At 50.1% G+C, this 24446-nt stretch overlaps 2 protein-coding genes across 2 annotated transcripts; both read right to left on the bottom strand.

Annotated features, from left to right (window-relative positions):
* Window positions 1–10246: 10246 nt before the first annotated feature.
* Window positions 10247–16503, bottom strand: SPAAR (small regulatory polypeptide of amino acid response). The gene is made up of 2 exons (XM_049710841.1): window positions 13315–16503; window positions 10247–12818 (listed from the first exon to the last, which is right to left on the bottom strand). The coding sequence occupies exon 2, from the start codon at window positions 12478–12480 to the stop codon at window positions 12253–12255; it is 228 nt and encodes a 75-aa protein (XP_049566798.1). The 5' UTR covers window positions 12481–12818; window positions 13315–16503; the 3' UTR covers window positions 10247–12252.
* An 87-nt stretch (window positions 16504–16590) lies between these two features.
* On the bottom strand, window positions 16591–21201 carry HRCT1 (histidine rich carboxyl terminus 1). Its single transcript, XM_049710840.1, has one exon. It carries the CDS (start codon window positions 17376–17378, stop codon window positions 17049–17051), a length of 330 nt encoding a protein of 109 aa, XP_049566797.1. The 5' UTR covers window positions 17379–21201; the 3' UTR covers window positions 16591–17048.
* Between the last annotated feature and the right edge of the window lie 3245 nt (window positions 21202–24446).

Genomic DNA, 24446 nt, shown 5'->3' with positions numbered 1-24446 from the left:
AGCCTGGTAATTGGGAACTGGTGCTCAATTGATACGTTCTTTCTACAATAGAGTGTCCTCGGCTCAAGTACTCCCAGCAGTGAAGAGGTGCCCCCCTCTGCTACCTCCTTCCAGCTCTGCTAGATAGGTTTCTCTTTAACTAAGGGTAAAATTGGCAGCCTCCACCCATGGGTCCTGATTTTGGCCTGGGGGGTCTCCATGAAGAAGCCTAAACTCTTTTTTATTTTAACGTGTGAAAGTGGCTCTCAGATCCCCAGCGCTCACCTCTCATGATCTCTTCCCTAGGCTGAATCCCCTTGTTCCTTCAACCAGTACTTATACTCTCAGCTGGCAGAGCAATAAAGTACATTCTATGCCTTCCAGGAGTCTGGTTGCTACAAAGTTAAGATTACAGACATTCCTGAAAAGATCCCGTGAAGGATTAGAAATCTGAAAACTTCTTTCCCCAGGCTAACCAACTCAGCGCAGTAAATAGTTGGCTGGTTGGAAGCAGCAGCATAGCACAGGGAGATCAGCTCCGTGCTTTGCGATGACCTAGAAGGGTGGGATAGGGAGGGTGGAAGAGGGAGGGGACATGTGTGTGCATATGGCTGATTCGCTTTGTTGTGCAACAGTAACTAACACGTATTTTTTGTGAAGCAATTATACTCCAGTAAAGATCTATTAAAAAAATTTTTTACTTACTCGTCAACGTTGGCAGACAGGCAGCAGGCACCCAGGGGGCTACAGTCTCTTACATTACAAATTATATACTTTTCACGTCTAGGTCAAATCTCCTCCCCCAGGCCTCCCAAGTCACTAAATAATGCTGAGTTCTTCCATCGATCACACTCCATTACTGACCTTTCTAAGTTTCTTGCTAGTGGTCTGTGCTTTACATAGGAACAGGTGGGTTAGTCTGCCGTTTAATTCATTTTAGCTGTGAGTGATTAAAAGAAAAGAATAGTACGCCCTCCCTATTTAAGGACGTTTCCCAGACATTGCACTCCACTTTGTTGGCCACTCCTAGCTCCAAGGGAGGTTGTGTTGTTTTTGTGCTAAGAATAAGAATGAAGGGGAGGGATTTCCCTGGTGGTCCAGTGGCTAAGACTCCACGCTCCCAATGCAGGCGGCCCGGATTCTATCCCTGGTCAGGGAACTAGATCCCACATGCCGCAACTAAAAAAGGATCCCGTATGCCGCAGCAAAGATCCTGCAAGCCACAGCGAAGATCCCCACATGCCACAACAAAGACCGACCGCAGCCAAATTAATGAATAAATATTAAAAAAAAAAAAGAATGAAGGAGAAAACAGGTTGGAGACAACCAGCTATGTTGCCGACTAACTTGTGCCACGTGTACAAGATCAGACAGAGGTCAAGTGGTCACTAATCAATCCTGGTGGTCAGCCTCTCTGGAAAATCACTAAACTTAACAGCAAACTGTATAGGACTCCACACCTAAAATGCCCTAAAATAAGATGAATGACAATGACCAGTGGGTAAAATTGGGACCAATGAAAACATACCCAGTAGAATCATGAACATTCAAACAAATGGGATGTTTTCACCCCGGTTTTCTGGATTAGTGTTTCTCTGCAGGAATTCCTTCCCAGCATTTCTCAGAAATGTAATGTTTTTCCAAAGCCCAAATCCTAATAAAAATAAGTTGAGGAATCTAGAAACCTGAGAAAACTGTTCCCCTGTGAGAATTAAAACTTAATGATCAACATAGAGATCTCACTAGTTCAAAGGAATCCACTAATACCAAATCGAAAGCAAGAGTAGAAAACGCAAAAGCATGTATTGGAAAATTAAGGTCGACAGTTCCAGAATGGAATGGGAGCAGGAAGGAGAGATGTTGTCACAATCTAATCAGTCTTGCCTGTGGTGGGGTAGAGCTGGCACACAAAGGAGAGAGAGAGAGCCGGCCAGTTGTGAGCATCTCTTTCTGACTCTCGGTGACATCACATCGGTAGCTTGAAATTGACCCTAGTGGGAATATTTACACCTCCCCTCAGAAATTGGCAAAAGCTACATATTATGACTTTTCTCCCCCCCAGGGAGTCAGTTTACCAGCACACACTGGTTATAAGTGTGTGCTTGTAGCCTGGTCTGTTTCTAACAGCAACTCATTTCTACAAATAAAATAAATACTAGTAAGTTCATACACATAGGATATTTATACAAATCCTATGAGTGGTGTCAGAAAAAAATAAACTTTGGAAGCAAAATAAGTCCTTATATTGGCAATTTCAAGAAGTGATTCTGTGTAGTGCTATTAACGTTGCTAGCGGGTCTGAACATTAATACTATATGAAAACTTTCCAATAATGTAGCTGGCATTTCCAAATATTTGAGTATTCACCATAGGCTACAGTTCTTTGTAAATACTTAACAGAAGAGATGCAAAAGATGTGATTGTTGTTGTAGAACACTCCAACATGAAATCAGAAACTGCTCTAAAATCTGAATTGGCAAGAGCAATTTTTTTTTTAAATCCAAGCACTGGATTTATTTGCTCACTATTCATTTTCACATCCCACCCTCTCCACAACTTTCAGTAAAGCAAGGACTACAAAACAGGGGTCTCCAATCAGGTCCAGGCAGTAGCCACCAGCAAGGGCAATATTAAATTCAATGGCAAAATCAAGACTGAGGCAAGCAGACCAAAAAAAAAATTATAATTAAAAAAGGAAATGAGCTTCTATGAAGCAACATGCACCCTAACACTCAACTTGAAGATGTTTGGGACACACTCTTAATTCAACCAACATCAATCCAAAATGAAAGTTTTCTATGTCTGGAATACCTGTCACAAAGCAAAGATCAAGATTATCTTTAATTCTTGTCTTTTAAAGTTGGAGCAATTAATTCTTTGTCTTTTTAAAGTTCATTTTTCAAATGATAACTTTTAAATATCAAATATTTGTGGTATTCTCTTTCAATTTTAAGTGATTTTGTTTGGCATTTATTTGGGGTTAATGTTTCCTTCCTTTTAATGTTTTCTATATCCAATGTCTGTATTAGGTAGAGATCATTTTTCCATGTTATTGAAATAATCTTGTCATAATATATTGATCCATAATAATAACAAACTATAAAACTATGTTATTTACTGAAAACTTCTGAAACTTTTAACATCATTCTATCACAGAAAATTATTCACTGTTTATTATTATGGTCACTCATTATTTAAAAGCATGTAAATAAGTGTTATGAATAGTGCATAATAATTTATGATTTCAGAAATTCTCAAGAATTCCTGGAAATTCCAATTTGTCATTCCTGACTGCTGAACATTAGTATCAGTTGGGAATTTGGAAACATCATTCTGGATCATTGACTTTCAAACTTTCTGAAGCAGCAGACCTTTTTTTAATCAAACAAAATCTACCTTGGAAATAGAAGATATAAAGGAGATAAAAATGAAACTCTGGTTGAAGGAGATGGGAGAATAAGGAGATGTGACTCTGTCCTAAACTTTGAGACCAAATTGCTGAATGGCTTGGGGTTCATCACTTTAGTGTCTCAAGGTCTTAGTTTTCTCATCTGTAAACTACGGTCGATACCGCTCCCCTGGGTCCCCGTGCATATCGCAGGAGACGATTGTGATGATGCTGCAGAAGAGCTTTGCAAACCTGGGACACCTTGTAGAGTTTCAGGGGCTGGACAGACAGAGAACTTCCACACACCTGATCCAGCCCTTGTGCTGTGAGCCTGATGGAAGAGCAAGGACCCCAGACTCCACGCCCCACCCTGGCTACTTTCCTAGGACTCTCTCTCTGCCAGTGTCCCTTCCTTTTAAGACCTGGGGTTTCAAGACATAAACAAGACCTCAGATTTAAAGTGGGATCAGGCAGCAAAACACAGACATTTTTATTCCTCACATGAAAATTATGAATTATGAAAAGGGGGTTTGAATTTTGAGGAAGTTCCAAGTTCACTGAAACGGGGGCCAGAAAGTTGTATTTCAGTCTGGAACTGCCATACTGTCTAGAGCAATGTCAGGTCCCTCGCAGAACGTCAGGTCACATATCTGTAAAAGGCCAGGCAGGCTAGGATGACTCCACTTTTCCACTCACAGGATTCATGTTACCTCGTTCCCCAGCTAAGCTCACACAGGAAAAGGAATCAATTTTGTTCATCTGTGTCCAGAGTGTTCCTGCTAAGTGGAGCTCTGGCATTCCTCCGCCCAGAGAGCTCCTTTTGCAAATAACAACAGTAATAGTAAAGTTTACTCTTTTTAACCTTTGTACCGTCTTTTTATAAAATAATGTTACATGGACTAAAAAGCAACAAATTCTTGTTAAAATATATTCGAACGATGCAGAAGAATATAAAGAAAACAGTGTTTCCTTCTCCCTCCGAGCCTATCCCTAGTGGTAATCATATCCTTCCAGACTTTTCTCTATGTTTATACAAACACATACACATAAGTGTAATTTAGGAGTTTTTTGGTTCTTTTTTTTTCCTTAGGAAGAAAGGATATTTATTTATTTGCTCCCCCTTTCTTCTTATAAGACCATTCTGTCACTTACTTTTCTTTCTCTATTTTTAGTAGGCAGTTTCCAAGTCAGTACATTTTTGTAATGACTATTATTCCATTTTGTGGCTGTACCACAATTTGTTTATATATTTCTCTGCTGATGGTACTTGGATCTTTATAATATTTTGCTATCAAAAATAAAACTGCAAGAACACCCTTGCGTGCCTGTATGGCTGTTTCCACAGGATAGGACTGGGATTGTTGGAGATACACGTCGCATAACACCTAGCACAGCCTGGCAGTCACCGTGTTGTTACTCTCACCCTACTCATCTGAGAAGTTTGATTTCTATCTTCCCATCTTTTTCTCTAAAGTAGTCCAGCCCATCTATCCCCTGAGCCCAACCGCCTTCTTCAACTCTAATACTTGCATCCCCTCAGATGCCACCTTACATGTTCGACATCCCAGAAAAGGGATTCCTGACGGGCAAATTCCAACCTTGGTGAGCACTAATGGTGGAGCCAAGGATACTCTGCTGCTGTAACAAATTACCGCAAACTTAGTGGCTTAAAACAATACAAAGGTACAATCTTACAGTTCTGGAGCCAGAGTCCAAGATGGGACTCACCGGGATTCGTGTCAGAGGGCTGAGTTCCTATCTGGGGACGCTACGTCTGTTTCCTTGTCTTTTCCTTTCCAGCTTCTAGAGGCTACCCTCATTTATTAGCTGCTGTCCTTCATATCACTCTGACCTGACTTTCATGCTTCCCTCTTTCACATTTAAGGACCCTTTTGATTACATTGGACCCATCTGGATAATCCAGAATAATCTTTTTATTGATTGATTTATTGATTTATTTTTGGCTGCGTTGGGTCTTCATTGCTGCGCGCGGGCTTTCTCTAATTGCAGCGAGTGGGGGCTACTCTTCGTTGTGGTGCGCAGGCTTCTCATTGTGGCGGCTTCTCTTGTTGCAGAACATGGGCTCTCGGCACGCAGGCTCAGTTGTTGCAGCACGTGGGCTCAGCAGTTGTGGCACGTGGGCTCCGTAGTTGTGGCTCGCGGGCTCTAGAGTGCAGTCTCAGTAGCTGTGGCGCACGGGCTCAGTTGTTCCGCGGCATGTGGGATCTTCCCGGACCAGGACTTGAACCCGTGTCCCCTGCATTGGCAGGCGGATTCTTAACCACTGCGCCACCAGGGAAGCCCCAATCCAGAATAATCTTATTTTAAGGTCAATTGATGAGCCAGTGGAATTCCATCAGCGACTGTAATTCCCTTTGCCATGTAATATGAGTGGTGGCAGGGCAGCCCCTACCAGCAGTGGGCCCTGCTATCTCCCTCCACAACAGTGTGGGGCGGAGGCAGGAGGCGGCAGAGGCAGGAGATGCCCTGGCAGGTTTCTCAGCCTTGCCTGAACTGAGGACCGGGGATAAGGATCCGTACGCTCTCTCAGGAGGCAGAAGGTAGGTGCGTGTCTAGCTAAGCCTCTCCCTCAGGCTAGGCTGAGTCCCAGGACACTCCTTCTACCCTCCCCAACCCACCCAGACACACCCCTCAGGCCCTGAAGTACCCGCAGTCACCCTCACATCCAGATCCCAGCGTTTCCTAGAAACTTAGCAACCATTCCCCGACTCCTCAGCCATTTCTACCTCAACCCTGTGAATTACGCAGAATATGTGTGTGTCTGTCTGTCTGTCGGTCCTGAGAATTTCTCACCATTTGGGTTTTTATATCTCTTCCTCAGATTGGAGTTGGTTCATTTTATAACTTAGAAAAATTAATTTTGTTCTTTTCCTTTGTTAGTTTCTTGCTTTCTCTTATCCAAAAGCAAACCATTTATTACAAGAAATACAGATAAACAAAAAGGGAAAACATGAAACACACAAACACCCCGCCCACCTGGAGACAGTCACTACTTAACACCTGGGCGTGTAGCTCTCCACACCCTCTTCTATGCATCTAAGTGTATTTTAACAGAAATAGGATTTTACCACAGGGCACGTTTATAGTTCTCCAATTCCCTCTACTTTTTACTCACTGATATATGATAAATGCCCTTTCATGGTAATGAGTTTAAATTTACCTCATTGTTTTTACACCTGCCTAGTGTCATGTTGTGTCTCTGCTAGGATTTGCCCGGCCCCCCTCTGATTGGTGTTTAGTCTGCTCCTTTCACTCTTACAAATGCACTGGATGAATGCATCTGTGTGTGTGTGTGTCTGTGTGTGTGTGTGTGTGTGTGTGTGTGTGTGTGTAGCAGTGTGTGTCTTTTCAAGTGTCCTGTCCTGAGGGGAGCGGGGACTGGCAGAGCACAATGGCCCTTTTCAACTCCTTGGAACAAGTGGTTTCCTTTAAGGAAGGTACTTTTCCGGAAAACATGTTATTTCAGGGTCTCCTGATTCCAGAATCCAGCCTGTCCCAGAGAGAAACACCAAGCTGCTTGCAGGGTCAGGAGTGTGGAGGAAGGGCAGGCGGAGGGGCAGGGGCTCCTGACAGATGGGTTTCCAGGCTCTTCCCTCCCTCACATGGCCTCTAGACAAGGGGGCAGGATTCTCACCTCCTCTGCACCAGGCTGAGGCCCAGCCAGGGAGTGGCGGGGGCAGCGCTGGGACAGAGCTGGGCAGAGTGGAGCAGGGTTCTCCCTCCCCTTTGTCCTGGGGTGGACCTGGGCGTGGAGAGGCACAGTCCCTACCTCTGCAGGGAGGCCTTGGCTGGGCAGCCCAGGGCTGAGGTCTGTTAACCCAGCAGTCCAACCCTTGGCAGAGTTATCTGGGGTGAGGTTTCCTGGGCTGCCTGTTCGAACTGTGTATGGCAAAGACCTCTTCCTTCTTCAAAGACAGATCCAGGTGGGTCACGTGTGAGCAAGGCTCTTGTACAGGGAAACCCGGGGCAAATCAGATCCCTGGTGCTCCAGCCTCTCCTTCATCCTGAAGATATGAAATGGGTCGGCTGAGACTTGCAGCCCCCATTTACAGAGGAAAAGGGCAGGTTCACTTTGTGTCTGCAGGTTCTAGCAGCGCTAGGACGCATCGGCCCAGAGCAACCCACAGCGGGGGCTCAGGTCCCTCGGCTGTAAAATGGAGATGAGGGAGTCACTGTGAGCAAAGACAAGATGAAACGCAGAAAGCATAGTGCCTAGCACACAGTAGGAGTCCAATAAATAAGAACTAGTATTAGCAGAATGAACAGAGAATGCTGCATTTGGGGACTGAGAGATTGGGGGTTCGAGTGCAGCTCCACCCAGACTTCCAGGTGACCTTGAGCAGCCTCTTCCCTCAGCGCCACCAAGTAAACACTCCCGGCTTTGCCAGCCTCCTGGTGCCAGCCTTAGCCTGTCTTACACTGCCACCTCCTCCCTTGGGGATAGAGGGGCTCCGTGCTGGCCTGTGAGAGAACCCCTCCCTCTTCTTACACAATGGACTGCACTGGGAGGAATGGCAGGAGCACTTCAGGCCAACACACACCACTGCATACTCACACGCACGCCAGACGACATACACACTCACACCATACAACGCACACACACAGATGCCACACGCACGCACCGCACCCAGACCACACATATTCTCGCCCCCACACACTCCACACACGTAAGAAAAGCAGGACTGTAGGAGCTGCTCCTCCCTTCTCTGGGGCATCATTCCAGGCTCTCCTTGACCCCAGCTCCCCTAGACCCATCTCTGAGCAGATGCTCCTGCTTCACCAAGAAAACAGACTATCTGGCATGATGCCCTCATCTCCCTCCTTCCCCACGCGCCCCCCACACAACATGAGCATCTACCCATATCCTCAAGCATCTTTCCCAGCAGCGTTGCCTGGCCCCCCACCTGCCATCCAGACCTGACCCCTCGGATCCCCTCCTTGTGCTCCAGCTCCCAGCCCCACCCTTCCGTGGGTCCCTTCCTCGCTGGCGGCTGTCAGTGTCTCCCTCGGCAATCCTTCTCCTTCGGGCCTTCCATATGTTCAACCTCCCTCCCCTTCTTAAAAAGACCAGTAGTAGGGGCTTGCCTGGTGGCGCAGTGGTTGAGAGTCTGCCTGCCGATGCAGGGGACACGGGTTCGTGCCCCGGTCCGGGAGGATCCCACATGCCGTGGAGCAGCTGGGCCCGTGAGCCATGGCCGCTGAGCCTGCGAGTCCGGAGCCTGTGCTCCGCAATGGCAGAGGCCACAACAGTAAGAGACCCGCGTACCAAAAAAAAAAAAAAAAAAGGCCACCATACATCACCCTGCTTCCCTTCAGATTATCTTCAGCTGTGATCTCCTGCTGACTCAGCTCCCACTGCCTCCACCGCCCCTGCGCACGCACGCGCCCGCGCACACGCACACCGCCGTGGGGCTGCTCCCTTCACTCCTTTCAAACCGTTCTCGCCAAGGTCATCGTCAACTGTCACGTTGCCTAACCCAAGGCCTGGGTGCTCACCTTCGCTGGCCCCCCTGATGCTTTCAACCAACTGACCCGCCCTCTCTGAGAACCACTCCCTCCCTCGTAGGGTTGTCTGATAAAATACCAGACACCCAGTTCGATTTGAACCTCAGATAGACAACGAGTAATGTTTTAGTATAAGTGTGTCCCCAATACTGCATGGGACCTATGTATACCAAAAATTATTTGTTGTCTACCTGAAATTAGAATTAACTGGATGTCCTGTATTTTTATTTGCTAGATCGGGTAACCCTACTCCCCACTTCTTGCCCCCCTCGCTCCCCACCTTCCTGCCCCTTCTCTAGCTGCTCCTCCTTGGAGCCTCCTTTTTGTCAGCCTGCTCCAGGGTGCTGGCCTTGACTGCCTGCCCTTCTCAAACTCCCTGCTTCCCTGGAACAGCCTCTCCCTCACCCTCGGCTCCACCTCCACTGTGGGCCGGCCACCCCCTGAGTCTCCAAGAACCTTCTCTCCAGCCCCTGCTGCAGGGGCCACCTCTCCCCTGTGGCAACAGCAGGTTGCAACGCTGGTGTGTGTGTATGCGTGCGTGTGTGTGCGTGTGTGTGTGCGCTAGGGAAGACTGCTCCTACCCAGCCTGACAAGGGAGGCTGCCTCTTTGTTGCCTTCATCTTCTGTTGCCCGGAAACATGCTGGCCAGAAGTGGTTCCCTCAGGAGCTGGCTGTGGCCCAGCCTCGTCCCCTCGCGCCCACTCACGCTGAACTGCTTACTCCCTGCCCGCACGTTCTCTGAACCTCCATTCATGCCGCCGCTCCCTCTGTCTGGACACCCTCCCCCAAACTCTGCTTGCTGAAGTGGCAACTTTTCTTCAAGTCCAACTCGAGAGCCACCTCCTCCCAGGTTTCCCTGGGTCTCCCAGCTCTCCCTCCCTTGAGCACCTGTGTTATTTGCACCCTTGTCCAGGTGACTATATTGGGAGTTCATCGAATGCTGGGACCAGGTCTGGTTGACTCCCACATTCCCTAGGCAGGGCCTGGTACACAGTCGGTACTCAGCCAGTGTTTATTGAATGGAGGAGTGAATGACAATGAGTGATGAGATGAATGAATGAATGCATGAGTAGATGAGGAAGTAAGGCTGAGTAGATGGAGTGGGTGGATGGATGGGTGGATGTATGGGTGGATGGGTGGGTGCATGGATGGGTGGATGGATGGGTGCATGGATGGGTGCATGGATGGGTGCATGATGGATGGGTGGATGGATGGGTGGGTGGATGAGTGGGTGGATGAGCGAATGAACAAATAAGGAGACCTCAGGGCTTGACAGACTGCCCGCCTGCACAGTGAGGCTGCCCCCCACATTGCTTGTTTTCAGAGCTGTGTGAGTCCAGCCTACAGACCTTCCCTCCACGGACCCAGGGAAGGATGTGACCACACGATACAGAGGCAAAGCCCTGGGCCTGGGGTCCTGATACTTGGGTCCAGCTGAAGATGCCCGACCTAGAACAGAGCTAACTCTGCTTGAGATGAGAGAGAGGCTGAGGCCCACTCTTCTCTCCCCTCCCAGGTCTCGCACTGCCGTCTCTGCCCACCTGGAGCTCCCGTGCCCGTTATTTCTTTGTCCCTGGACATGCTCAGCCACCTCTGACTGGTCGGTGCACCTCTGAGAACAGGCCGCAGCTGAGCTCCTGTGGAGATGCACCACCCAGGACCCCTTCAAGGAAGGACTTCAGGGCCAGCCTCAGCTGCAGAGCTGCTTTGCCTGAGGTCAAACTTGGGAGGCTGTGGGGGAGCACTCAGAGACAGCAAAGGTGGGGGGATATTAAGGGCCTGCATCATTATTTGTCTCCTTCCTCTGTCTAATCCTGCTTCCTCCTCCTGCCCTCACACATGCTGATCCCTATAAACATCTGGCACCCCAAACTCTGTCTGGGCTTCACTTTCAGAGAACATGACCTGAACAGTTCACTCCACTCAACTGAGGACCTCCAGGTCCTCCCTGCAGCCGGTACCCTCCACATGCTCTATGAAGGCCCTGCTTGCGGGCTCTAGGGTCCAGAGTGACCAAGACGCGGTCGCCAGGAGCTCCTGTTCCTGGGCTGTGCCTCTTCCCTCCCCATGCTCACCCCACACCACCCGCCTCCACGCCTCTCCACCAGCCTGACTCTCTCCCTGTCCCCTTACCCTTCTGCACCTCTGCAGCCCTAAGCCTCTCTCTCTGAGAGTCCTTCCGTGGCCAGAGTGGCCCATCCGGGCACCCTCAGAGGCCAGACCTCCTCGCAAGGTCAGTCCTGCCCCCTTCAACAGGCAGGTCCTGGGAGAGTCATTCCTTCAGGGCTGGCTGGAAACATGAGTCAGGAGACTCAGAATTCTGCAGCCTTCAAACCATATGCTAAATATGGCCCAGCATTTATTTCATGGGTACAGAGAAAACAGATTTTCTATAAATAAAAACTGAACATCTATTTATTTGTGATGCAAACAAGAGCTTTGTTACATACTGTCAATATAACATAACATTTTAACTTATTCAAAATTAACTTTCAGTTCTGTCATTTGGAGTTCTATCATTTTTCTATCATTCCTGAGTGACACAGGTCACTTAGTCTCTAAGAATAGAAGTGACCTATAAGAATATAGTAATAAAGTCTCATTCAAAATATGTTTCAAAGTCTTCTTTCTGGCTTTCCTGTTAATAAAACATCTTGTACTTTCTGTGACTCTATTTTTCTCTTCTGTTTCCTTTTGTGATTCCCCAACCCTGATTCTTGGGAGACCCATAAAAGGATATGCATTTTCAATTATAAAATACATTGCCAGTTCCCAGGAAGCATCACTTTGGTTTCAGAATTTCAGGGCTGATTTCAGGTAACGGGTAGGAGGCAGATCTCAGGGGTGGGCTCTGCAGGATGTGCACAGGCAAGTAGCAAAATGACTCAATTAGAGGAACAGATAAGTTTGTAAAACTGTCCACTGAGGGCGCTGCTTCCTCTGGTGGCAATAGAACCAGTTTCATAGGCATCCTGGGATAACTTGAGTTAACCAACACTCTGTTCACTATAAAGTCCAGTGATATTTCAGTTCACCGTGAAGCTCAGAAGAGCTGGCCCACCATACCACCCAACTCTGCCCGGTCACTCAAGCTCCGGACCTCTCCTAAGCCCCATCCTGTGGGTTGGTCCAGCTGAGCTCTCAGGGGTCAGAGCTGACTCCCACCTGGCCCCATCACCATGGATCTCCCAGACTGGAGGCCATGGCAAGCTGGGATGGGATGGGACAGGGAGTTTTCTGGATACAGGCAGGGAAGGACAGGAATGCCAGGCTTGAAGGAGTGGGTCAACAGAGAAGGCTTGCCGGGGGGGTAGATGAGTCTGACCACCAGCAGAGCAAATCCTGGGGGCTGGTAGGTCTCACATGAAAGTCCAGAAGTCCCGGACACCCGCCACTGGCTGGACATGGTGACCTGGCCCCGTGGAGAGAGAAGCCTCCTGGCGAAACGTGGCCACCGTGAAGCTGGGGTGTGGGCCCCCCTGAGAATCCTGGGTCCTTGAGTCACAGCTGAAACAGCAGAGGATGCAGGTGATGGCCACGGTGACCACGAATAGCACGGCCACAATTCCAATCACTGCCGTTTCCATGGCCCCGTTTGGCCACTGACCCACTGAGCAACCCGGGATGCGTCTCAGACCTTAGCTCCCCATCCGAAGCGAGGGGCTCTTGGTGATAGCAGGTACCCTTGCTCCTCCAGCTGCTCTCCCGATGGTCTTCTAAGAAGATATCGGTCTGAGGCCCTGGCTGGTGCCCCCTCTGGGCCGTTGGGTGCCCCACATGGCTCTACTCTGACCTCAGGGGGTCTCCGTCACTGTTTTCTAAGCCTCGAGCCAGGTTTCTAAGAGCCATGGGCAACTCCCCTGGCAGCTCTGGAAGAAGCACTGTCCTGAAAGATGTGAGCTCAAGACTCCCTGGATGCAGGGGGCTGGAAGGAGAAGGCAGAAGACTTTGCTCAGAGGGAGCCTCACTAACCCGGCCCTCTGATGACGCATATGGAGTTCATGAGTGTTTGTACACTCAGACAAAAGACAAAATACTCCCCCCATCCTGTGGATCCGAGATGAGCCCAGGCTCCTCCCCTGGAGGAACCTTGGGCCAGTCCTTGAATCAGCCTATCTGCTGCCTCTCAAACCCCTGGCCCTGTGCTGGGGGCAGGGACAAAAGTGGGGAGGAGGCAATGGCAGCTCTGGGCCAGATGCAGGGAGTGCTGCTTGGAAACAAGTGCCCTTTCATTCGGCCTCCTTTTCTGCACGGGCTGGGAGAGTGCTGTTGAAATAAGGCAGGTCATGCTCCGGGAGGGATATCTGAGCCCTTCAGTAACTACTGTGGGCTCCTTAGTCCCCCTCCCCGGTCTTCTGCTCCAGCCTCCCCTCTGCTCCAGGCAGCCCTCCTCGCTGCCTGCTCGTGCTGTGAAAACTTACCCTGGGCTCCGCGAGGGACAGCTCTGGCTGTACGCAGTGCCGTGGGCTCCTGGCCCGGTGGCCACCCCAGGGGCCAGGCCATGGCACACTCATTCCCAGGGTACTGCAGCCTTGGTCCTGCCTGGGACGAGGCTCTGAGATATCTGAGCGGCTGTGAGCACTTCCTGCATTCCTTCCTCCAATTGTGAGTGAGGGCCCAGGACCCGCACAGCTGCCGGCCCCCTTGGTGACTGCACTCACCCCACCTCACCCCCCATGCACACCCATGCCACTCCAGCCCTGCTCCCTGCCAGGGTGTCCACTTCATCGACTCAGGGGAGGGGGTGAACCAGGCCCAGGCCATAAGTAAGTCTGCCAGAAGGGGCTCCATCCTGACTGTCACTCGGTCACAGCCCTTCCACAGCCAACACCTCCTGAGACCACCACCACTTCCGGAAAGTAGACCGGGTTATTAGCCTCACTTTACCCAACCTTGGAGAAAAGGTATGTGAGAAACAATAATTCCAGGTACTAGACACCGTCAGGCACTGTCTAGTATCATGGTTCCAGCAACATTGCGAAGTGATGTTATCTCCATTTCAGAGGTAACAGTGCCCATAGTCACAGAGGTTAAATGCCCTGCCCAAGGCCTACTGCTAGTTAGTAGTGATAACTAGAGTACCAAATAGTCTAGGAGGGGCTTCCTCCCTTTCCTCTTAGTTCGATGCTCTCTCTAGTTACCACCAGTCCACAGAGCAGTTGCCTCCTTCTACAGTTTTACTGACCAGAGTGCAAAGGCCCAGGGAGGGCCAAGGCCTAGCCCAGGGTTACACAGCCTGGGTCCTTGTCAATTTCTCCAAGGCCCAGTGAACTTTCTTTGGTACTAGTTGTAGGAAACTGCCTACACACAGAATGGGAGAGTGACAATTCCTAGTAAATGATACCCTGCTAAATTCTCTCTCTTCCCTTTTCTAAGATGACCGGACACCTACACAGAGGAGGAGCCTGGAGCCAGTGGGGGCTGTGACAGGAAGCTGGACACTTTGAATTATTTGTATTAGCTGGGGCGACCAGAAGCAGGAGACAGGAAACATGATGAGCCAATCTGTGGGGCCTGTGGTTTCAGACTGAATTACCAAAATCAATTAGTCAGTTTGGGAGATGGAGGGCACCAGGGGAACTGCTTGTCCTAAGGGTTTATTCCAGGTATTTTCTCTTCTTGTGACTTTTGTAATCCTATGATAGACAGTCCCTGCCTATAAGCCCCAGATGCAGTGGGGCTCCCAAAGATGTCTACCACTTAGACACACATCTGTCCTCCCAGCATCCATCACTGTCTACTGGTCAGAAGAAAGACCACGCCCCATACATTCCATATATATATATTTTTATTTTCTTTTGGCCTTACCACGTGGCATGTGGGATATTAATTCCCCCACTAGTGATCGAACCTGCACCCCTTACAGTGGAAGCTCAGAGTCTTAACCACTGGACCACCAGGGAAGTCTCCCATACATCCCACTTATATTAAAAAGGGAAAAGGTGATGGCAGGCATCCTGGTTCTCCCAGAGGATGCTCGAAGCCACACTTAGGAAAGACAGGCCAGCCAAGGCTGACATGGGGCTCTGCAGAGGGATGGGGGGCATGGTCCAAGCCAGCAGGCTACAGACCTCCACACACCCCCAACACTGGGGAGATAGGGTAGGAACACAAGCTCCCTCAACAAGGCCCCAGGAGCTCAACGGCCTAATCCTTGCAGGGTCCTACTGTTATACCTGGTGTCCCTGAAGCCCCAAGCTTCTGGCAGTGGTTATTCCAAGCACATTTACTTTTCTAGAGAGCGTGAAGCTCTGGGAATCTTTCCTGACCATCTGTTGTGTGGACTGGTCCCACCCTGGGCAGTGGGGAGCCCTCAAAGAGTTCTCAGTCCTATGAAGGCAGGGGCCTTTGAATCTTGCCGTAAATCTCTAGGGAAAGAGAGTGTGTTCAGTGTGCCAAGAGAAATAATGATAACAACAACAACAATAATAATAATAAATTGGAAACCCATAGGAGTGAGTAACAAATTCGTCTTGGGCAAAGACACAGAGAAGGGAAGGTGCAGGGTTTTCTGAGTCTGAGGACTGGAGCAGTGCGGATAGGACAAAAGGAACACAAGTAGGCACAAAACAGACCAGGGGGCCTTGAATGGCCAACCAGAAGGCCAACAATGTCCTTAGACTTTGTTCTAAGGACAGTGAGGAGGCTACAGTGTGGGGACGCTTCACAAAGGGGCAGGGCTGGAGGTAGGCAGCCCAGAGGGCCTGCAGCAGGAGTCCAAGCTGGGGATGAGCTCAGGGCAGCTGTAGGGGGAGGCGAGGGGAGGCGGGTTCAAAAGGCACCATAGACCCTGATCCACTTTCCCAAGCCTGCAGTCTAGTCCAGCTCTCAGTGTGAATTTGCCTCCCTCTCCCCCTTCCACCCCTTCCCATCCCAGCCCTCACAGAGAATCCACCAGGAAATAGAAAAGAAACAGGACATTCTGTTCCAGTGAGTCAGTCACCAGGCCCCGGGACTTTCTGGCCTGTTCTCCAGCCCCTCCCCACCACCTGGCCTGGCCCCCAAGCCTCTCCCCTCCACTTCCCATCCTGGCTCACAGGACTTCCTTCCTCAGGGAAGGCCTCAGAACAAGATTTCCTTCCTCACTTTGGAATCCCATCAGCTGTTCTGGGGTATTTGGGAACAGGCCTCCAGGCTTTGGCAAGATGTTTCTGTCATCTATCCCATTTTAGGGAAGAGGAAACTGAGACTCCCTTGAGGTGAGCACTCTCCCAAGGCCACCCAGCACCACACCCTCCCTCCCAGACACAGCGCCAGCCACACCCAAGCACGGGAGGGGTCAGGCTGGCTGGAGACTCAAGGCCTGGATAAGAAACCCTGACCCAGTTACCAAAGAAACATTAATTCAGCACAGCCCATGGAAGGGGGCTTCTGCAGTTCCAGAGCGCAGTCTGCCCTAGAGATGGACTGAAGAGAGCCCTGGAGGTAGAGCCCAGGGGCCAGCCTGGACGGCCTCTTCCCCCTCTCTCTGTCTGGGCAGGGCTGCCTGCAAACCCTAACCTCCCCCTCATCAGAGCTCAGGCCCCAGGCCTTCTCACCTACTGTCCTCAGAGCCCTGCAGAGCTGCCCAATCTCCCCCGCTGCAGGGCCCGCACCAGGCACTCGGTCCCACCGGAGAGGAAGGTCCTGGGCGAGGCAGACAAAGGGCTGGCCGCTCCCTCCCTCCCACTTGAGTTACAATCAAGAGCCTCTTCACAAAAGCTTCTTAGTGGTTTTTATTTTCTTGTATTAAGGCACCATTGACTTGATTGTGCAGCCTCAAGCTACGTTCTGCAAATGAAAGGGCGTTACCAGGGCACCTCCCAGCTACCGCCCTGGCCAGAGGCCTGGTTGTTCGGAGAGAGCAGGGTACACCTTCTGTGCATCCCCACACCCCTGTGCACCTGCACCAGACTGGCCGTCACTTCTGGTGCCCGTTGGGACTTACAGTCACAAGGTGGTGTCCGTCCCCGAAGGACCACCACCACCCCTGCTCTCAGCCCCGTCAGGGCCACCCCTGGAGCTCTTCAGTCCTCCGCCTCCGTAGCACACGGGGCACAGTAGGCGAATGAAGCCCAGGCAGGTCCCGACGTTCACCGCCGAGAGGTGCCCTTCTGCACGGGAACCTCGGGGTCCCCGCATCCTGGTGATGGTGGGGCAGGCTGCCATCCAGGCATCAGCGGCGGCCTCGCTGGGCCTGGTGGGCGTGGTGGGCATGGTGGTGGGCGAGGTGATGGTGGTGATGGAGGGTCGCATGGGGCATGTGAGGCACACGGCCAGAATAACGGATATGGTGCAAGCGTCCCAGGTGGCCCCGGCCTGAGGAGATCGGAGGCTGGGCCCACCGGACTCGGTTTCTCCTTGCAGCAGGGTGGTTCCTCTCCACGTCAGTCTCCTCCTGTCTGCAGTACAAGCAGGCGGCCAGCAGCAGCAGCAGCAACAGCAGAGCCACAGCAGCGCCTATGATCAAGCCCACGAGGGTCGTGCTCCCCAGGAGGCCCAGCATCTGGGAGTTGACAGCGGCCTCCGCTCGGTGGCTCCTCGCTGCTTCCTCCCCTTCGGCAGCCTCTGCTCAGCCCTCACAGTCACTGGACTTTGTTTTCTCAGCTCCTGTGGGCTGGAGAGCAGCCAGGGAATGTGGGTGCAGCCTCTTTGGGCTGGAGCTGCCAGCCAAGGGGAGGCCTGGCTACTGTTAGCTCTGGGGAGGCCCACAGCGAGGCTTGGTCGGGACAGAGGAGCTGAAAGGAGGGGCTGCGGGGTGGGGAGGGGCCAGAGGCTGGAGATAAAGAGTCTAGGCCCCCAATCCTGCTGTTTGGCCAAGTGACTAGGCCAGCTCTGTCCCCTCCCTGGGCTCCCTCCTCTCTTAGAGAGAGCACAGCACATGGGTTCTCGAACCACATGACTCACTTGCCCTGTGATTGTGCACAAGTTTCCTAAACTCTCTGTGCCTCAGTTTCCTCATCTGTAAAATGGCTCATTAGAGCATATTTCCACATAGGGTTTTCTGAGGATTCAAGGAGTTAAGATTTATAAGGCACTTAAACCAGGTCCTGACACATTTGCCACTGATATTAAGGCAGCAGAGTTTGCACCAGTCGACTTGGGAGACCTCGTGCCATCTGAGAGTCTGCGGCTCCCTGTCCTGCAGCCCACAGAGGCCTCCTGGACTAGTCAGGTTCTATCGTGCAATTGTCCCACACTTCAGGAGCTCAGGCAGGCCCCGCAGGCAGGGTTTTATCATCCAGGGAAGATGAACAACTGTCTCTGCGTCCTCGGTCCTACTGGATCTGGGAGCTAAGAGGGTCTGGGTGTTAGCCCAGGGCTGCAGGAGGCAGGAAGGAGGCTGCTGAGGTCAGAGAGGCCCCAGTGCCAGCCTCTTGGCTTCCAACCAACAGGTTCAACTGGCCATAAACGGCAGACCCTCGCGCCATCCCAGCCCAGCAGTTGTGACACGCCATTCCTGACTGGGGGAGAATTTACAGAGGGGGCAGGACCTAAGCAGTTTCGCATCCCTCTCCCCCTCCTGGTCCTGAATCCTCTGTTCATCTAGACAAGCACTTACCCATCCCACCCACATGTCCAGGGATGGGTGTCCACTATCTCCCTGGGCAGCCCCTTCTGCTGTGGGCTTGTCGGACTGTTCTCACAGCTCTTCTTCACACGTGGCAGGGCCTCCCTGAAGCCCCAGCTCTGCATCTCCATCCCGAGACCATGGATGCCCGGGGGCCCTCCACAGTGAGCCCACCTCTGTGGAACCTTGGACAAGCCCCTCCCCTGCAGCCTGTTTCCTCCTCTGGAAAAGTGCCAGGGCAAGAGGTGACCTCTGGGGACCTTCCCTCTCTGACCTCAATCTGAGATGAGCTCTCTCAGGGAAGCCCCAAACCCTTAAGGCAAAGCTCCTCTGGATGGAAAAGCCAAGCATTCCCTTCAACCAAATTGGGCTCTGGGGGCAGTGGGTCTAATGAGTCCTGGGGCTTTCACCCTGGGGTGGGGGGCGTGGAGGGAGGAAGCCACTTGAATTTTTAGTGATGCTCAAGTGAGAACTCCCTCCTGTGGCTTCTAGAGGTCTGCGAGCCCAGCTGCCTTCCCTGGGGGCCTGTTAAGGAGGGAAGTGTGCTGGAAGGAGGAGGAGGAAGCCAAACAGAACTTTCTCCTTCTTGGGAGCTTCTCCAAGGAGACTCCCACCCCACACCAGCCACGGGAGGGGGGCAGGGCCCTGCGACTGGCAGAACTCCAGTCAGCACTAAGGGCCTCTTGGAGTCACACAGACCCAGCCCTCACTGAGAGCCAGAGAAACTGAGGGAGGGGACTTGCCTAAGGTACCCCAGCTTTGTGGGCTATTCTAGACCGCAAATAATCAAGACAGCACGATTCCCGGAGTGAGGGGGGCTCCAGAGTGAAAGCTGAGATCAGCTGAGGACCGTCCACAGAGATAACAGGGAAAGGGTGTGTGGATTTGGATGACTTTGGGTGGGGGCAGGGAATTGGGGGAGCTCCCCCATCCTACACACACATACACACACATTTATTTTCTTAAGTGCAGGGTCACTCCCCATCTGGACAGAAGATACAATCCCAAGGTGGGCATTTGATTTGAAGCTTTGGGCACTTGGGAAGGTGTTGAGACCACGGTCCTCCACGACGTCACAACTGACTGAGACCTCCTTGGAGGGCTTGCAGGACTGATGACCTTAGAGGATGTGTGGCTGTGTCTAGGGATTCCCTGCCTCAGAAAAGCTGTCCTGTGGCGTCGCTGTATTCTCCCTTAGGGTCAGGGCTTCTGCACGCTCTACAAACAGCCTTCCAAGATAAGGGGCCAGAGTTCCAGACAATACATACGGCTGATGGGTCAAGACTTTTGGAGTTCATATCATTAGCTTCTTGCCCATGCTCTCCAGGGTGCACAGACCTCTGCATGGACTTGCACACATGCACACATGTGTACACTTGTAAACCAACATTGCACTGAGAGCAAACTCATGCACCAAGAGTTGTGTGTGCACACGCTTATACACAAGTGCACAAGGGCACACAAGTTCCCTACAAGCTCACAAACTTGTGCTTGTACTGGCTGCAAGTGGTTTTCGGTTGTCCCATGACAGCAACCATTGTTTTCACTAATTGGTGGCACCACCTAGCGGTGACACTGTAAATAAATCAGTTTTGTATTCGGACCTGTCAAAAGTTATAGTTGCCTGGGGCTTACCTGGTGGCGCAGTGGTTGAGAGTCTGCCTGCCGATGCAGAAGATACGGGTTCGTGTCCTGGTCGGGGAAGAATACCACGTGCCGCGGAGCGGCTCGGCCTGTGAGCCACGGCCGCTGAGCCTGCGCGTCCGGAGCCTGTGCTCCGTAAAGGGAAAGACCACAACAGTGAGAGGCCTGCGTACCGCAAAAAAAAGAAAGGGAACATTTTTGTTATGTTTAAGTAGAGAATCGCATGCAGAAATACAATCAAGGAGGTTTTTCTTGTGGGGGGCGGAGTCAACATGGCGGACTAGGAGGACGTGGAATTCGCGTCTCCTCGCAACTAGGGCACCTACCAGGCACTGGTGGGGGACCACTGACACCTAAGGGAATGGGAGGAACCCCCAGCAACCGGGTAGGACCTGGGCGTTGGGGGGAGTGAGGGGGTAGGAGAAGTGGAGGCGGGATGAGACCGGGGCCCCTGAGGGGCGGCTGGGGTAGGGGAAGGGATCCCATGCCCAGGGGGGAAAGGAAGGGACCATTGGGAGCACAAAGGATCAAAAGGGAGCATGGCCAGCGTTTCCCATGCCCACTTGGGCCCCTGGGAGCCTGCTGAGATCCCGGGCCTGATCCTCTGCCCACCGAGGCCCCCTCCAGCCACGCGGGTCCTGAGGGAGTGGGAGGGAGAGAAGGCGGAGCAAAAGTAAAGGCCGGACCTACGGGACAGGCACCCCTGAGAGGTGGCTGGGGGAGGGGAGGAGTTCCTACACCCAGCGGGACCCACCCACGGTTAGGGGTCCAGCGGGGACAGGGGAGACCCTGGTTGGGGGGCGGAGGAACGGAAGGGAACACAGCCAACACGTTCCCTGTCCACTTAGGCACCGGGGAGCCTGTTGGGCTCCCAGGCCTAATCCTCTGCCCTCGGAGCCTCCCTCCTGCTGTGCCTCTACGCCCCACCCAGGGCCCTACCTCTACACTCAGAGGTAGCCCCTCTGAGACCCCCTCCAACCATGCTGGGCCTAAACCCCACCCACACACCCTCACCCAGGGCCTTACCTCTAACTCCGGAAATCCACACTCCATAAGCCCCCTTTTGGATGTGCTTCCTCTTCCCTTCCCGGCAGGTCCTAAGCAGAGGCCCCACCCCACGCTTGAAAGTCACCCCACCCCCCCGCCCCGCCTAGGCCCCACCCATCCTAAACCCTGCCCCTACCTAAGTTCCACCCCACCCCCCTGTCAAAACTGCACCGCCCATAGCCAAGGCTTTTTTTTTTTTTTTTTTTTGCGGTACGCTGGCCTCTCACTGCTGTGGCCTCTCCCGTTGCAGAGCACAGGCTCCGGACACGCAGGCTCAGCGGCCATGGCTCACGGGCCCAGCCGCTCCGCGGCATGTGGGATCTTCCGGGATCGGGGCACGAACCCGTGTCCCCTGCGTCGGCAGGCGGACTCTCAACCACTGCGCCACCAGGGAAGCCCAACGCTTTTTTTTTTTCTACTTTTAGGTTGGGGTTCTGTTTTACCTTGTTGCTGTTGTTGTTTGTATTTTTATTTTTTCTAATAAATCTTTTATTTTTCTAATTTTATTCTTTATATTTTGTTATTGTTCTGCTCCTTTTGGCTTGTTCCCCCGTTTTTTTTTTCTTTTTTCTGTTGTGGTTTTATTTTACTTTGTTGAAGTTGTTTCAATTATATTTTTATTTCTCCTAATATATTTATTATCTTTCTAATTTTACTTTTTTTTTAATTCTTTGTTATTGTACTGCTCCTTTTTTCCTTTTTCTTTTCCTTTTGTTTTTTTGCCACGCCATGCAGCTTGCGGGATCTTGGTTCCCAGAGGTCAGGCCTGAGCTCCTGTGGTGGGAAAGCCAAGCCCAAACCGCTGGACGAACAGAGAACCTCAGACCCCAGGGAATATTAATCGGAGTGAGGCCTCCTGGAGGTCCTCATCTCGGCACCAAAACCCAGCTCTACCCAACGGCCTACAAACTCCAGTGCTGGATGGCTCAGGCCAAACAATCAGACAGGAATACAGTCCCACCATCAAAAAAAAAAAAGTGAAATGACAAAAAAATATGTTACAGACGAAGGAGCAAGGTAAAAACCTGCAAGACCAAATAAATGAGGACAAAATAGGCAACCTACCTGAAAAAGAATTCAGAGTAATGATAGGAAAGCTAATCCAAAATCTCGGAAACAGAATGGAGAAACTACAAGAAATGTTAAATAAGGATCTAGAAGAACTAAAGAACAAACAAACAGTGATGAACAACACAATTACTGAAATTAAAAATACTCTAGAAGGAATCAGTAGCAGAATAACTGAGGCAGAAGAATGGATAAGTGAGCTGGAAGATAAAATGGTGGAAATAACGGCTGGGGAGCAGAGTAAAGAAAAAAGAATGAAAAGAATTAAGGACAGTACCAGAGACCTCTGGGACAACATTAAACGCACCAACATTCGAATTATAGGGGTCCCAGAAGCAGAAGAGAAAAATAAAGGGGCTGAGAAAATATTTGAAGAGACTATAGTCGAAAACTTCCCTAATATGGGAAAGGAAATAGTCAATCAAGTCCAGGAAGCACAGAGAGTCCTATACAGGATAAATCCAAGGAGAAACATGCCAAGACACATATTAATCAAACTATCAAAAATTAAATACAAAGAAAGAATATTAAAAGCAGCAAGGGAAAACCAACAAATAACATACAAGGGAATCCCCATAAGGTTAACAGCTGATCTTTCAGCAGAAACTCTGCAAGCCAGAAGGGAGTGGCAGGACATATTTAAAGTGATGAAAGGGGAAAACCTACAACCAAGATTACTCTACCTGTCAAGGATCTCATTCAGATTTGACAGAGAAATTAAAACCTTTACAGACAAGCAAAAGCTGAGAGAGTTCAGCACCACCAAACCAGCTCTACAACAACTGCTAAAGGAACTTCTCTAGGCAAGAAACACAAAAGAAGGAAAAGACCTACAATAACGAACCCAAAACAATTAAGAAAATGGGAATGGGAACATACATATCGATAATTACCTTAAATGTAAATGGACTAAATGCTCCCACCAAAAGACACAGATTGGCTGAATGGATACAAAAACAAGACGCATATATTTGCTGTCTACAAGAGACCCCCTTCAGACCTAGAGACACATACAGACTGAGAGTAAGGGGATGGAAAAAGGTATTTCATGCAAATGGAAACCAAAAGAAAGCTGGAGTAGCAATTCTATATCAGACAAAATAGACTTTAAAATAAAGACTATTATAAGAGACAAAGAAGGACACTACATAATGATCAAGGGATTGATCCAAGAAGAAGATATAACAACTGTAAATATTTATGCACCCAACATAGGAGCACCTCAATACATAAGGCAAATACTAACAGCCATAAAAGGGGAAATCGACAGTAACACATTCATAGTAGGGGACTTTAACACCCCACTTTCACCAATGGACAGATCATCCAAAATGAAAATAAATAAGGAAACACAAGCTTTAAATGATACATTAAACAAGATGGACTTAATTGATATTTATAGGACATTCCATCCAAAAACAACAGAATACACATTTTTCTCAAGTGCTCATGGAACATTCTCCAGGATAGATCATATCTTGGGTCACAAATCAAGCCTTGGTAAATTTAAGAAAATTGAAATTGTATCAACTATCTTTTCCGACCACAACGCTATGAGACTAGATATCAATTACAGGAAAAGATCTGTAAAAAATACAAACACATGGAGGCTAAACAATACACTACTTAATAACGAAGTGACCACTGAAGAAATCAAAGAGGAAATCAAAAAATACCTAGAAACAAATGACAATGGAGACACGACGACTCAAAATCTATGGGATGCAGCAAAAGCAGTTCTAAGAGGGAAGTTTATAGCAATACAATCCTACCTTAAGAAACAGGAAACATCTCGAATAAACAACCTAACCTTGCACCTAAAGCAAGTAGAGAAAGAAGAACAAAAAAACCCTGAAGTTAGCAGAAGGAAAGAAATCATAAAAATCAGATCAGAAATAAATGAAAAAGAAATGAAGGAAACAAACAAACAAAAAAAGAAATGAAGGAAACGATAGCAAAGATCAATAAAACTAAAAGCTGGTTCTTTGAAAGGATAAACAAAATTGATAAACCATTAGCCAGACTCATCAAGAAAAAAAGAGAGAAGACTGAAATCAATAGAATTAGAAATGAAAAAGGAGAAGTAACAACTGACACTGCAGAAATACAAAAGATCATGAGAGATTACTACAAGCAACTCTATGCCAATAAAATGGACAACCTGGAAGAAATGGACAAATTCTTAGAAAGGCACAACCTGCCAAGACTGAATCAGGAAGAAATAGAAAATATGAACAGACCAAT

This window comes from Orcinus orca, chromosome 6, assembly GCF_937001465.1.
Source record: "Orcinus orca chromosome 6, mOrcOrc1.1, whole genome shotgun sequence".
NCBI classification, from domain to species: Eukaryota; Metazoa; Chordata; class Mammalia; order Artiodactyla; family Delphinidae; genus Orcinus; species Orcinus orca.
Note: the sequence above shows the minus strand (reverse complement) of the source record. Positions and strands in the feature narration are given on the sequence as shown.